General features: G+C 39.4%; 1 protein-coding gene across 1 annotated transcript in view; it reads left to right on the top strand.

Moving 5' to 3' along the window:
* LOC149069085 (uncharacterized) overlaps nt 1-14,431 on the top strand; it is a 49,858-nt gene that overhangs the window by 15,570 nt on the left and 19,857 nt on the right. Inside the window, exons 3-11 of the mRNA XM_089250344.1 lie at nt 6,660-6,883; nt 7,971-8,204; nt 8,306-8,489; nt 9,131-9,261; nt 9,370-9,519; nt 9,617-9,749; nt 9,971-10,129; nt 10,230-10,315; nt 12,002-12,206. Coding sequence (XP_089106470.1) covers nt 6,660-6,883; nt 7,971-8,204; nt 8,306-8,489; nt 9,131-9,261; nt 9,370-9,519; nt 9,617-9,749; nt 9,971-10,129; nt 10,230-10,315; nt 12,002-12,206 — 1,506 coding nt within the window. The remainder of the gene's footprint in view (nt 1-6,659; nt 6,884-7,970; nt 8,205-8,305; nt 8,490-9,130; nt 9,262-9,369; nt 9,520-9,616; nt 9,750-9,970; nt 10,130-10,229; nt 10,316-12,001; nt 12,207-14,431) is intronic.

Raw genomic sequence — 14,431 nt, 5'->3', positions numbered from 1 at the left:
AGGGTAAAAACCCTGACCCATAGATGTGATTCTCGTTGGGGGTAAGTTCTCGATTTTTTTTCAACTGAGTCATGCCGCTCTGCTGTATCTATTCAGATCGGACTGACAGGGCTCAAATTTTGACAGTAGTTCGCAGGCTTGCAGAAAATGCTCACGATGATAAAAGGAGAGGTCTCGAAACCTTCGCGGAAATTTTTTTTTTCCCCTGTATTCGATCTCAATATGATGCAGGCAATGATGGTTTTGTTGAGGATTGTGAAGTTATTAGAGAGTCATTGTGTGTGTGTGTGTGTGTGTGTGTGTGTGTGTGTGTGGATGTAATTTCAGTGTATGTCGAGTACCTGGCAGAGCCATCGAATGGAGAAATATATCCCTTAAATCAGTAATTGAAGCTGTCGCATTTTTCAATAATTTGGATGGTGTTGATTGTATACATAAACTGGCTAGTGGCTTCAAAAAAGCTTTCGCTTTCAAACAGATGGTAAACTGCCAGTAATTAGTAAAACGCATAAAGCAAAATGCGTTGAGAGAGGTCAAAAAATTTTGTATGAAAATAGTGTTTCCTTTTATTCCAAATTCAAATAGTGGTTGCCATTTGGTGTGTGTCATACTCAAACCTCAGTAGTTACTAACGGTTGTGCCTCTCTGGAGGACGCTGAATCTTTGGATAAACATGGTGTTTCTTCTGTTAGTGACACCGACAAACACGGTGGTACTAATGGTCGTCATTTAGCGTGTAATGCTCAAATCTCAGAAAGTATAATCAGTGATTGTGCCACCTTGAATGCCACAAAATTTTTGGACGAAAATTGTGTTTCTAGCGGTGATAATTCTGACATATATTGTAGCACAAATAAATATAATTAGATGTGTGATGCTCAAACTTCAGAAGGTGTTTGTAATAATAGTGCCACTATGAGTGACAAAAAAACTTTTGAGATGTAAATTGTGTCTCTACTAGTAATGGTACTGATATTTATATGGTTGCTCTAATGATTGTCATTTAGAGTTTAATGCTCAATCCTCTGAATTCGTACGATCAATGCATAGGGGGTGGAGGAAGTGACGTTCGCGCATAGTAAGGCCGAACACATACTGGGGAGTGGAACAAAGAGAGCGATTTCAAAAGAGAAAATACATCGAGATCAGCATCGATGTCCCCTAAGAGAGGAAGAGAATAGACAGGATGGCCGGAGGCGTTCTGAAATGTAACGGTGTGACGATGGTGATGCTTCCACAGAAGGGGGGGGGGGGAACTTACCAATCAGCAAACAGAGAAAGTCAAAACATCGATGCAAAAACAAATCGGATTGTTTAAGTCGCACGCTTCGTTGATTGGCCTCTTTCTCTTCTTTGTCTCGCTGCTCGAGTCTGTGTGAAGTATAGAACAAAAAATACAATTGTTTTCGTCACTGGTCGCCATTAAGCACTCCCATATTTCGTAGTCCACTCACTATGGGTTCAGCCTTAGAAAAAGAATCTCAATGTCCCTATTAACTACGCATATAACACTGTAAATATACATCCGCAGTACATGTATCGTAACATTATATCGGGTGCGATCGTAAAATTTGTTATCATTACATCGGGGTCCGACTATTCATCACACATACTACACTCACTTTGGAATATTTTTTTATACATAACTTATATCAAATTCAAAAATTATACTAGGGTATTATTTATGCATAATCACAGACAAAGACGATAAATTCCAAGTACAATACTTATCAAATTTACCAACGACGCTTGTGTGCGTGGGTATTATGCATAATCTCCGGTAAAAGTGATAATTCTTTTAGTATTTATCAAATTTACCAACATATAATGCAACATATTTACCAACGTATAATGCATATTCGCTAGTAAAAATGATAAATTTTTATCAAACTCACTTAGATGATTTCTAAGTATGCATAATTACCAATTTATCCCATTTACCGTAATAATTATATTTAATAATTCGCTGCTTCAGGTGTGAACGTTATCATGTTGTTGAAGATGTTTTGACATGATTTTTTTTCCTCCTTGCATCTATGTACATATTTTCCGCATTGTATTTATTTGCATTCAACTTTATTGTTATTTTTTCGTATCATTCTTTGGCTTTCTGTACTCCAACGCGTGCTGTTTCTGTTCTTTTTGTTTTCACTCCACTATAATTGGGAATATGCCTGTTGTGTGAGTTTAAAATAAATGAATAATGGGTTCCATTGCCCAGTTTCATAACCTGTGTGGGGGGAAAAAACCAACATTTAGTACCGAAATTGAATTTCTTAGAATTTTAGACATCTACTATCTGCCAGCAGTACGTTATACAGTCGATCCCATTCATAACGTTTTTCACGAAACCGTAACTAAAAACGTTATAAGCGGGAAATTTCTATAAGGATTATAAGACACAGTTTTACACCAACCATAGGTTTTTCTTAAATTGTTTTTAATTTATTAACAAACATTGCGGTACATGTAGGGATTAATAAGAAGCAATTATTTTTGTTATTCCATTAAATATTTACAGGTTTTTTTATACGGGATATAGTTTGTGCCGGAAAAAATTCTCCGCATTCAAATGCTACTTGATGCTGGAGTCTGAAAAGCGCTGTGAAGTTGTTTGTTTCGTGTCCATGTCTTCATCTTTTGCGGCTTGATTTTGTATCGATAGATCCAGAGGTGGGTGAGAAAGACAGTCGTTTATTCCTTTGTTGTATGCGGTCGTCTATACCAGCGTTTCTTAACCTTTTTTTGCCCGTGGCCCCCTTTGAACCATATTTTTTTTCTCGTGGCTCCCCTGTCTTACCCAGAGTCTTCGACCCTCATCTTGAAGCAAGATCCTTTATACGTATAACGAATTGATTTTTTCAGTGAATAAGATTGGCCTCCAGACCACTGGTCTAGAATTTATTGAGCTTCCCTCTAATCCGAGTTCTATCAAGGACCGTCTCAACATCATGGGCCCCTTAGGCAAAGCGATGCTGTGGTATAGTCCTCCGACCACGAGATGAATTTTCGCTGCGTCATGTCACGTCACGTCGGATGATTTTATTCAATTTCTTTTTTTTTTTTTTGGTAAAACGATTGCACATCGAGAAAAGTTCATCAGTGACTGAGCTTTCACGATTGGCATGTCCTTCTAGGATCAAATAAAATCGTTTGACGTGATATGACGTGCCGTAGCCAAATCTCATCTCGTGGTAGGAGGACTATATAGTCCCATACTTAGTCAGAAATAAACAGCCTACACATTCCCTACTTATTTTCAAAACTTATTATACTATACAAAATATCATAGGGGTGGGGGGTCACTTATGGACATGAGACCCCCGTAGGCATGACCTCTCACAAGAGTGGGACTGACAGAGCTGCAGCCGGAGCCCGATCTGATTTTCCTCATTTTTTGTTTTTTCACTCTATATTTTAATATAAAGGGTGGGGTTTCTGTGAAAAATCTAGCCAGGGGTCTGCGAAAAACCCCATTCTAGGGAACCTGCTCTAAAATGTAGGCGGTGAGGGCCGGGTGGGCCCATGCCCTAAGACGGCCCTGGTTTTATGGGTGGTTTTGTTGGATTTTGTAAGTGTATAGTCACTAATATAAAAGCTTTATTTCTTCACACCTTAATTTTTCTTCTCCGCTCTCTGTAGCCAAACCACCTGTCATGGCCCCTTTCTCCATTTTCTACCATGGCCCCCTCGAAGTATCCCAGTACCACTAGGGGGCCATATGTCCCCCGGTTGAGAACCACTGGTCTATACCACCACTATGGGAAGATTCATTTTTTGGAATCGATCTAATGCGGTGAATTTGAATAAGACTACAAGAAGAAAAAAAAAAAGTAACCTTTTGTTAGGTTACTCAATTGTGAACTTTTTCTCTAGTTCTTATCTGTTGGTCTCCCTATTCAGAGACAACTTCGATCAACCTTGTGTATTTGAACAGCGGTAAGGGCAGTTATGCTCTGCACGCTGTTTTTCGACAGTGACAGAAAACAAAGGAAAAAAAATGTTAAAATTATTATTGTGTCTAATCCTTTAAAAAAAAAAAAGAAACCTGTTTTCAGTCGATTCTATATGAGGAAAAATAATTAATCCAAATAATTTTAAAATCCCTGTCTTTCGTATTCACGCAATGGTTAATAGCCAGCACACACACACACACAATCACCATTTTCGTTTCTTTACATGAAAAAAGAAATGTGAAAAAGTACGCTGATGTAAATATAACACATTATTAATGTAGGGAAACTAATTTCACGAAAATTAGTCTAGTTTTCCACTAAGCTGAAAAACGTTCTGAACGGGATCGACTGTACAGAATCCTATTTTCTCCCGACTTGACTATCGCAACAACAATCCTTCAAAATAATCCTTAAAAAAAAGTCTTATTTTTTTTAAGATATCGGATGGCGCGTAGATAGGAGCGTAGAAAAATATCAACAATTTTTCTCAACCGAAGCAAAAAAAAAGGTGACCAACGATCATCAACCTTCCCATTGCTTAAGATTGCGTAAACAAAGATGCCAATAGCCATTAGAAATTTGCATCTGTGAATCGTAGGCAGCTTGTTATAGAGTATCGATTGTTTATAATGATGAGAACCAGGATAACATTGGGAACAACTCGAAAACAAAACTGATTGTAAAAACAGCAGCTTCAGCATATTTAAGTAGAACAGTTCCGGGCAGCAGGAGCCCGGATATGATAAGGACATCTAGTAAACGGTTTTCTATAATATTTGATGTGTACAGTCCAGACAAAATATTTTTCTTACTGCCTAGAAATTTCATTTCAAAACCACGTTGTTTTTTATTGTTTACTCAAATTTGCTTACATTAAAGATTTTATTTGTTAGCTGGTTTCTTCCCCGATGAACTTTCGCTATCGACATAGACCACTCTGTACAACACTAGATTCCACTCCCCTTTGTATATTATCGCTAGAATAAGGATAAAAGAGAAACAATTAGGGGACAACATTTTTATGGAGAAGAAAAGCAAGGACGAATGTAAAATGTGATTTATGCCATCAATAATGTCCCGCTGCGGAGAAGATAAGAGCGTGAACAATTTATGGTTTTCTTGAAATTATTAATCCTGTAGAGAGGATAATGTGGAATTTGAGCCGCATTTGTGTTTTAGTTTTCGGTAATGTTTTTGCCATGTTATGCGGCAAGCACATTGCGTGTGCTTTGTGTTTTGCCTGATGTGTGTGTGTGATCGATGTGTAGTCATTGATCAAGTTACGTCGAGGAAACGCTGTCACCGGTGACAACGGACGCGAAACTCAAATAAGTTCCGTGGAAATGGGTGCGTAGATTTGAAATTTTTATTTGCCTTTCCGATTCATCGATTGTGTATATGTTACGGCAATTGTGGTAAAATCCGGTGATTATGCATAATCGCCTATCATTTTGGTCAGTTTGATAAATTTCCCACACTTTTGCAGGTGTTTATGAATAATATTCAAGCGTCGTAGGTGTAAGCACGATAAATCGTTCTAAATTCATCACTTTTGTCGATTATTATGCATAATCACCATTTTGTATTGGCAAACGTGGTAAATCGGTCCCATTGCCGTGATTTAAGGTATTATTTAGATGACCGTACTTGTGAGCCGCAGTCTGAACTGGATATAATCAACTCTGACTAAACAAATTTTCTAACCATCCCCGAGAAATAACTCCTATAATTTACTCCTATTTGACGAATTCTGCAACCAGACATCGTTATAACAAACTATTTAACAAATTTTACGATCGCACCTCGATATAATGAACTCCTATTTAACAAAATTTTACAGTCGTATTCCGATATAACGAACTCTCATTTAAAAAATTCTTTGATTTAACGAATTTTTACGAGTTTTTGTGTATAAAATCACACCCCCATTATAACAAACTCCTATTTAACAAATTATACCCTGATATAATGAACTATCATTTAACCGCGAAAAATCGAGAAGCTATCCATACTTAGATTAAGACAACAATAATCTTTTTATGGGCAGTGCATTATATAGGGGCCATTCAAGTATTACGTCAGCATCGAGGGGGGGAGGGGGGTTCGGATTTGCTGACTTTTGATGATAAAGTCGAGGGGGGGGGGTTTGAAGATTGCTTACGTCATCAACCACCCCTTTTTGAAGATATGAAGTATTCTAAGCTGCTGACGAAATTTTGCCTACGGGGGGGGGTCAAAAATCTGCTTATGTAATACTTGAATGGCCCCATAGAGCAGTGCCGCAGAGTGGAACAGGGCTACAACAGTATAATTATTCATTCATTCAACTTCACTCATTACGAGTTGAGAAAAAACTCATAGTTTAAAAAATTGATTGCAGATGGCAGCACTACACATAACAAGCATTACACAAAAACAAACTTCACGGAAGGTTCACTATTCGTACACACACATTCCAACATGTACCAATTCGTTAGAAGTTCCGCAGAGGAATATGGACGAATGTGTGCGTGTCTGGTTTAGTAGTAGTAGTGCATTATATAGTATTAATTATTAGTCGTTTTCCGTGATGTATGTCCTTTGGGTTTTTGCTATACGTGTTTGATATCCATATTTTTTATGGGCATCTTTTTCTTATCTTATTTACCATAATGTATGCATTGATTTCCCTCAATAATAACCACTGATTTTGTTATTTGAAAGCTGTGAGAGGCGTGCGATACATCTTCGCCTTCATGAGCTTCGTGGGTTATTGCATTATCTTCGCCTTAAGGGTAAACCTAAGCGTTGCCATCGTGGCGATGGTGAATGGCACCGCTTCCCACCATGGCGACGGCAGAGCGATGACGGTGTCGTCACGTGACGAATGCCCGACGAAGAATGCAACTCTCGAAGAAGTTATCGGAGACGATCGGCAGGCGAGACATGTAAGTGAGTTTGAGATTTATTTTTCGTGAGAGAAATGCGAACTGAATAAATGCGCCAAGTTTGACTTTCAGGCGTGAGCCTGGTAAACCTACTTCCTTGAAAGCGTAGCGTTGAACTTGAAATTATATCCACCAGGAAAACATCGTGAGAGTATTTAATAATTAAACTGACAAAATTTCATTCAAAAGTTAATACGGGAAATTTGAATCACAAGCGTGGCGAAATTTAGGTCACTGCCAATTCTCGCCAAAAAAGCTGCCAAATATGGGAAGACATTGCTTATGGGCGAGAAATAAACTGCTACTCCAATTCGCAGTGACTTGAAATGTATTTTACGGAAAACAAGTTTACGGACTTGAATGCGAGAGAGAGAATGAAGGTCCCCCTTTTTCCTCGAGATTTCAGTTAAGATTACGAATTTAAGAAGAGCTTCATTGATAATAACTAAATATTTCTATGAAAACAGGTCGGAATATCCAAAGTTGTGGAAAAATGCGATGGATATATCGGTTACGTTCGCTGATCTTTTTTGTGTAATGTCGGCGTTGGCTTTATACATTTAACACTATAAAAAGTTTTAAAATGTTCTTTTATAAATCTTGAAAAATGTACCAATAAGCTTACCGATTACATTCTAACAAACGCAACTGATAAGCTTATTGGCTGCATCTGTCAAGTTTTATAAAAGGATTTATTTTTTATGCTGCGGGTTCTGACAAACTGGCATCGCGAGGACCGGGTTCAAACCCCACCACTGTCACAGTAGTGGTCGGCTGAAGTTGGTTTTCTGTAGTTCCCAACTTCAAGGCAGAAATTCGAGCCGATCTCTCAGTTGAAAAATTTCGCCACAGAGAGCAACAGGCCTACAACAGTGCAAATATTCAATCATTACACTTCACTCAGAATTTGGAATATAGATGGCACCAATAAAAATTCACACACAACACTGTATACACTCTCACATACGCACACTTCCTGTACAACTCAATCGGTAGTAAATTGCCCATGACGATAGACCGGAGTTGCACTCGCTTTGAAAAAAAGGTTCTGACAAGAATGGCTGAAGCGTTCCTGTTTTTGTTCTAGGTATCCGAGTTCAACTGGTCACCGCAGGTCCAGGGCGTCATTCTCGGAGCTTTCTACTACGGATACTGCGCTTCACAGATACCAGGAGGAAGATTAGCAGAGATCTACGGTGGAAAGATCGTATTCGGTGTCGGGATACTCGTATGTTCGCTACTCAACATGCTGACGCCTCTGGCAGCTCGATCGGGTGTCGGGTTGATGATAGCTGTAAGGGCTGCACTCGGACTAGCTCAGGTAAGTCTGGCTCATCATAAATATTTCCGAACTGCTGATTGAAAACAAAAATGGACGTCTTCTCTGAAACCACAAAATTGCGATGTCGTTTCTCAATGAAGGGTGTCACGATGCCGGCTATGCACTCCATGCTGGGTCGGTGGTTGCCGGATCCCGAGAAAGTCTTCCTGACGTCTATCGTTTACAATGGCATAGGCGTAGGGACCATGGCAGGGATGGCCATATCCGGAGTGCTGTGCGATTCAGACTTATTCGGTGGATGGCCATCAGCTTTCTTCGTGTTCGGTAAGTTTATTTGTGATGTGGCAGTACTGAATTGATCTATTATTTAGCCTGGAAGCCTGAAATTTATCTTTTTTTTGTTCGTCTGGTGGAGGTGAAAGTCAGATCCACTTTGGCCAAGGGGTTGCGTATCAGTAAAGAGAGACATATATATAATGTATTCGAATGTGTATAAATCTCAAACGGGTAGGTTATCAGCCTTAATCGCACCCATTGTTACGTGATATCAAATTATTATTATCAGTTCCATTACATTGTGTGTTTTTCAAGGAAAGATCCCTTTTTCCTGGATAAATTATGTCGAGGTGAACTCGGAGAGAAAAGTCTATTGGTCTCCGCCGAGTATCCAACGTCAGTTCTCTTGCGATCCGGGTAAGCGCGCAATCCATGTATCCATGCATGGGGTCGTAGGAATACTTGCATCATTGTCGATGAAAATATTGAAAAAACCGGAAATGTTTTACTTATTTATAAATGCTCGTGTCGGTCACGTGGGCGAAAAAATACACACCCGGTCGAAATTTCCACATGCTCCGGGCGTGCCGTTAAATAGATTTGTCCAGCCTCCCTGGTATAACGTCCCTTCCTTTTTTGATGTATTTTTCTGAAAAAAAACCTCACTTTTTTTCTCCTTTCTTGTCAAGGATGGGCTGGTTGCATTTGGTTCGTCCTATGGATGCTTATCGTCGCCGATTCCCCTTCGAAGCATAAGCTCATTTCAACGAGAGAGCTTGTCTACATCAAATGCAATCAAACAGTCGAATGTGATAAAAAGGTAAGGTTCGAAGGGGAATTCCAGATGGATGATTTCAAACGTATATATCTGCCCCTGTTATGAAACCCCCCACCGTAATAAATAAATGTTTTCTCGTTATGATTGTAGCTACCGCCGATACCATGGATGAGGATATTGAAATCGACGCCGTTTTGGGCTCTGGTAGCCACTCAGTTCGGTCATAATTGGTACTTTGCCACTCTTCTGGTCGATTTACCGACGTTTATGGACACCATACTGGGAATAGGGATACGAATGGTTAATAAGCATATATTCAGATTTTTACTATCACAATAAGTTGAGCCATTGGCTGGTATTTCTATAATTCAAGTTGACTATTTTTCGTCATTCGCAGAATGGTTTCATGTCAGCTATGCCGTACTTTCTACAAATGGTATCCAGCGTCGTAGGTGCCTTAATTGCCGACATCACTATACGGAGGAGGATTTGTAGCACAGAATTCTCCAGGAAGTTTTACAACACTGTTGGTGCGTAAACTTCATGAGCATCAATTAAAATTATATTATTTTCAATCATTCGATAGCTTTGAATTACGTAATAACTGTTTTATTGCACGTTTTATACTCTGGTGCTGAAGCATTTTTGAGACGTCTTTGTCAGACAACAGATGGCGGCACGTTAACTTCAGAAAACTGTTGAATATTTCGTGTGATTTTTGTGTTTAATATTTCGTCTGTATTCTTCGCAGGAAACTTCACCGTCATTGCTGGTCTTTTGCTGGTATGCTTCATGGATTGTAATTGGGACGTGATTCGCATGACCGCGTTCATGATCCTGATCGGTCTTGGTGGACTCGCCGAGTGCGGGTACATGATGAATCATCTCGATCTCTCACCTGAGTACGCAGGTAATGATCGATCACTCGCTCGAAATGATTGTCGAATTTTTCATTAAAACGCATTGGTTTCAAGCGTATTCCGATTTTTCTTTTACCTTGTTACCAACAGGTACTCTGATGGGTATAGCGAATTGCATTGGGGAGTTGTCAGGTTTCATATCACCAGCTGTTGTCGGAGCCCTCGTCCAAGAAGAGGTAAAATTCATAATTTAGACCTCTGTATGAAATAGCTATACTCGTATATTAATTAATTATGAAATCCTTTATTCCAGAATCGCACATTTAATAATCACCAATTTTTCTGTATCATACGTACTATAAATTGCAGCATGGAATGCAGTGATGAAAACAATTTTTATGTCATTTATTTGGCATTTTATTCCACAGCTAGCAGCATTGTATTTTAAAGTTGAGAAAATTATCGTCTCCTTTCTTTATTCAGCTTACTCTACGATAGATGGCAGCATTGTCATGTATTGGCAGCGTCTGCGTGAAAAGAATTACCGAAAATTTACAAAGAGGTTGCAAAAGGCCGTGACGGAATCGTGTCAAATTTTTTTTTTTTTTATTTTAACTCTTGGGCGCGATAGCCCGGTCGATAAGGCGCTCGACTAAAGTACCAAAGGATGTCTAGAGGTGTCGCGAGTTCGATACCCGGTTCGTGCTTGTCAGAAAACTTTCCTGACACAGGGGTACAACAGAAACGGCCACATGGCCACAGAAAAGATTGCTACCGCAAGGAGTCCCATATCGAGGGGTTAGCATACCAACCTCCCGATGAGTATAAAAAACACGCCTGCCGTTCGGAATCGGCAATAAATTGTAGGTCCCGGTCTAATTAGTCCTCGTGTGCAAAAAATGACCGTGGTGCGACAAAAATGATCAAAATAACTCCTTTGCACTTGAGTCCATCGGGCCGTGCTGGAGTGGGCCGGTGTTTTGTGTTTTTCCTCTTCTCTGATTCAGTAAACGCAGGAGCGTTCCAGGCTCTCCTACAAAACCAGGCTTTCTTTTTTTCTTTCGAACCGAACACAGTTCCGGTCCATCGCTAACTGAATACCGAATGAGTTGTGCCAGAAGTGTGCTTGTGTACCCAACAGTTTGAGCGCGTACCTATTGTTGTGCGTGAACATAATTAGTGCAACCATCTATTTTTGATGCTACGAGTGAAATGTAATGGTTGAATATTTGTAGCATTGTAGTAGGTCTGTTGCTCTCTCTGGCGAGACTTTAGGAGACCTGCTCGCATTCCCACATCAAAGTTGGGAACCACGGGAAACCAGCTCTAGCAGCCCACCACTGACGCCGGCGAGGTTCGAACCCAGGTCCTCACCGTGGGAATCGCTACTCGACCGCACAGCTGCTCAAAGTCCGGCTGAAAGAATTCCGGTTTTGGGGTCCGTGTCATGCCCAGGTGGGGCCCATGCGTTAAGAGAGTCCAGACAAGAAGACCAACCACAGTCCTTTACACGGTTTTGAACTATAACCTCTTTTCTCTCCGAGAACCAATATAAGTAGCCAGCTAAATGCCTTAACTTTGCTTCCCCTAAAAAAAATCAAGGATCTATTCAATATCAGAGATCTATTCATACAGGTGGCGGCATGTGTTCTTGTCCCCATAGCTCTCTCCGCCAATAAGATGTAAGACACATATTTTTCGTGTGAAAAAATCTATAAATTGATCGAATTTCAAAGCTACGAACTGAAGTCGAAATGTTGTAAGAATTCGACGCTCTGGAATCCAGTTTTGCGGCGGCCCCAATTATTTGACGATCGCACTCTTCACACCTGCCCCTTTATCGGATCCATTATATCTTTTGTTCTTTTTGATAAATCTATTGCAACGTGTGTCGTTTGATTTATTTTAATCTGTCATTGCAGCAATCAAGGAAACAGTGGGCTTTCGTATTCATCATTTCGGCCGTCATAGCACTCGTCACTTCGATCGTATTCCTCGTGTTTGGAACAACGAAGAATCAGAACTGGGTCGTCGAAACAAAACAAACGCCCAGCGACCTTGAGCCACGAGATCCATCCTCTTCCCCGAAAGAAGTACAAATCTCCATGGATACCGTCAATTATTACTGATTGGTGTCATCTGTCATTGTGGTACGCACCAAGAAATCCATTAGGTACCATCAGACGAACACGTTCGGAACCATGAAATGTGTCGACCAAAATACGTATCATATATACAGCCATATCATACATACCGTCCAATAATTACACACGTGATTCTTTGTGCAATACTAATGTGAAAAAGTTTTTCCAGTTTTTTTGATTTGACCAATCATTAGGGAGTTATAACGTTGAGAATTTTTGTGACGTGGCGGTTTCGTAACTATCAATTACACGCCAAACATCCAATGAAAGTGAATTTGGCTTGCTGTAGTGGGTTGGCGTTGTTTATAAATGAACTGAAATATTCAACCCCGTAAGGAGCCAAGTTCGAACGCTATATTTTAAGATTGACGCTTTTTCTCACCATGTAGCGTGTGAAAAAGCGCTACTACTAATTATAACATCTATAAAGGGTTATAACATGTTAGCTTCGCCCACTATATTGGCATCCCCAGATTGATGTACATTCGGCAAATTTAGCAGGATTTACAACTGACGTAATCAAATTTTTGAATCGTTATAACTCCTTAATTTATCGATCGAATCGAGAAACGGAAAACGCTTTCCCGTATCAATTTTTGACAAGGAATCACGCGTGTAATTATTGAGCGGTTGATAGTATTCCCTCTGTATGTTCGTAAAAAATTGTATACAAGCGTACCTTCACACGCGATATTTTTTTATTGTGTCCCACTCTTGACTGCTAATTGTTCAAATCAGAGGTGACTTCCGATTTCAAAATGTTTCAATTAGTGCCGCACATCATCCGGTTTCAGATGGAAAAGATAGTTGCCGAGAAAGTTACGAATTTTAAATTTCTGTATGATCCGTGGGTCCCCATAAATCATATACATGGTGGGTAAAAAATATTGGGCACAGTTTGAAAACTAATGAAAAATCAACCAGTTGTCCCATAAAAGATGCGGTTTACACCAAAATACTTATCATGGCCAAGAGCAGTGGATTCCAAACTTTTTGAAGAGCTACCCGCTCCCTATTTGACCAAAACATTTATCGGTGAAATCCTTATATAGTCTCTCCCTACATCCCGGTATAGTGCGATTTTTTGCCAGTAAATGTGCTGTTCCGAAAGCATTTTTCGAAAGCTTTTCTCGGTTTTAACTAAGCGATATTGACCTTCAACACAATTCAATTTTTTAGCATCATATAAATATCAATTTTGTGTTTTGAAGTACAAGATGGAAGCGTAGCGAGGTGTATGCTCCTAGATTTTCGTGAACAGAGTGATTAAGAACGAATCATCCGATTTCGAAATGATTCTACGCTTGAAAACGACCAATAACAAAAATTGTTCATAAAACAAATATTTTCCCCCTTATATATTCACATACAGGATGAGCAAAAAGTGCGTAGAAACTTTAAAAATTCATAAAAACCGGAAAAATAACCGTTTGCAGGGTTAGCATCGCTAGGTCACGGGAATTTTTTTGACAGAAAAAAACCCCCTCAAAAACAGTCGATGGGGGGTGCTGGTACAAACAACCAGTTCACCATTGTAAACCATGCATGTGGACCTGCTGCACTCTGCCATTGCTGGATTTGTGACTCGCCTGCAATGTGTTATCCCTTGGTGATGGTCACGTGGAGCAACACATACTGCTGTAATAAACGATTTGGAGGCATTCTGTCCGTTACTTATGTATCTTTTCTTTGACTTGTGTACGTCAACGCCACCTATCGGCTGTTTTTTGATGGTTTTTTTTCTGTCTTAAAAAAATCCCGTGACGGTTTGCAGGGTTAGCGACCCCATTTTTTATTTCCGTTATTTTTCCGGTTGTTATGAATTTTTAAAGTTTCTACGGACTTTTTGTATATTAATTATTAGGGCTGGGATTTCTGTCTGCATATTTATTTTTTTTTTGTTTTTTTATATTTCGCCATTTTCATATGACAGACCATATTTTCAAAATTTTAAGACATATTTTGCATATTTCATAATTTTCGATAAAAAGTAAACTTTCCCCCAGTTTTCCGCTTCAGACTGGTTTTTTCGGATCCTGCCTCTGACGGGAGGGGGGGGGCGTCATTTATATAAAAAAAAGATCTTTATATGAAATGTTTGAAGTTGTTATTTTTTTCAATGTGCTAGTATCAAAAGATATCATTACTTACCAACTATTTCTCGGATTTAATTCATTTATTAGAATTATATGTTATAAAATGTTTGTA

This window comes from Pholcus phalangioides, unplaced genomic scaffold (assembly GCF_987345545.1).
Source record: "Pholcus phalangioides strain wild (caught in Gottingen) unplaced genomic scaffold, Ppha-v1.0 ptg000024l_1, whole genome shotgun sequence".
NCBI classification, from domain to species: domain Eukaryota; kingdom Metazoa; phylum Arthropoda; class Arachnida; order Araneae; family Pholcidae; genus Pholcus; species Pholcus phalangioides.
This window is presented reverse-complemented; position numbering and strand designations above follow the sequence as displayed.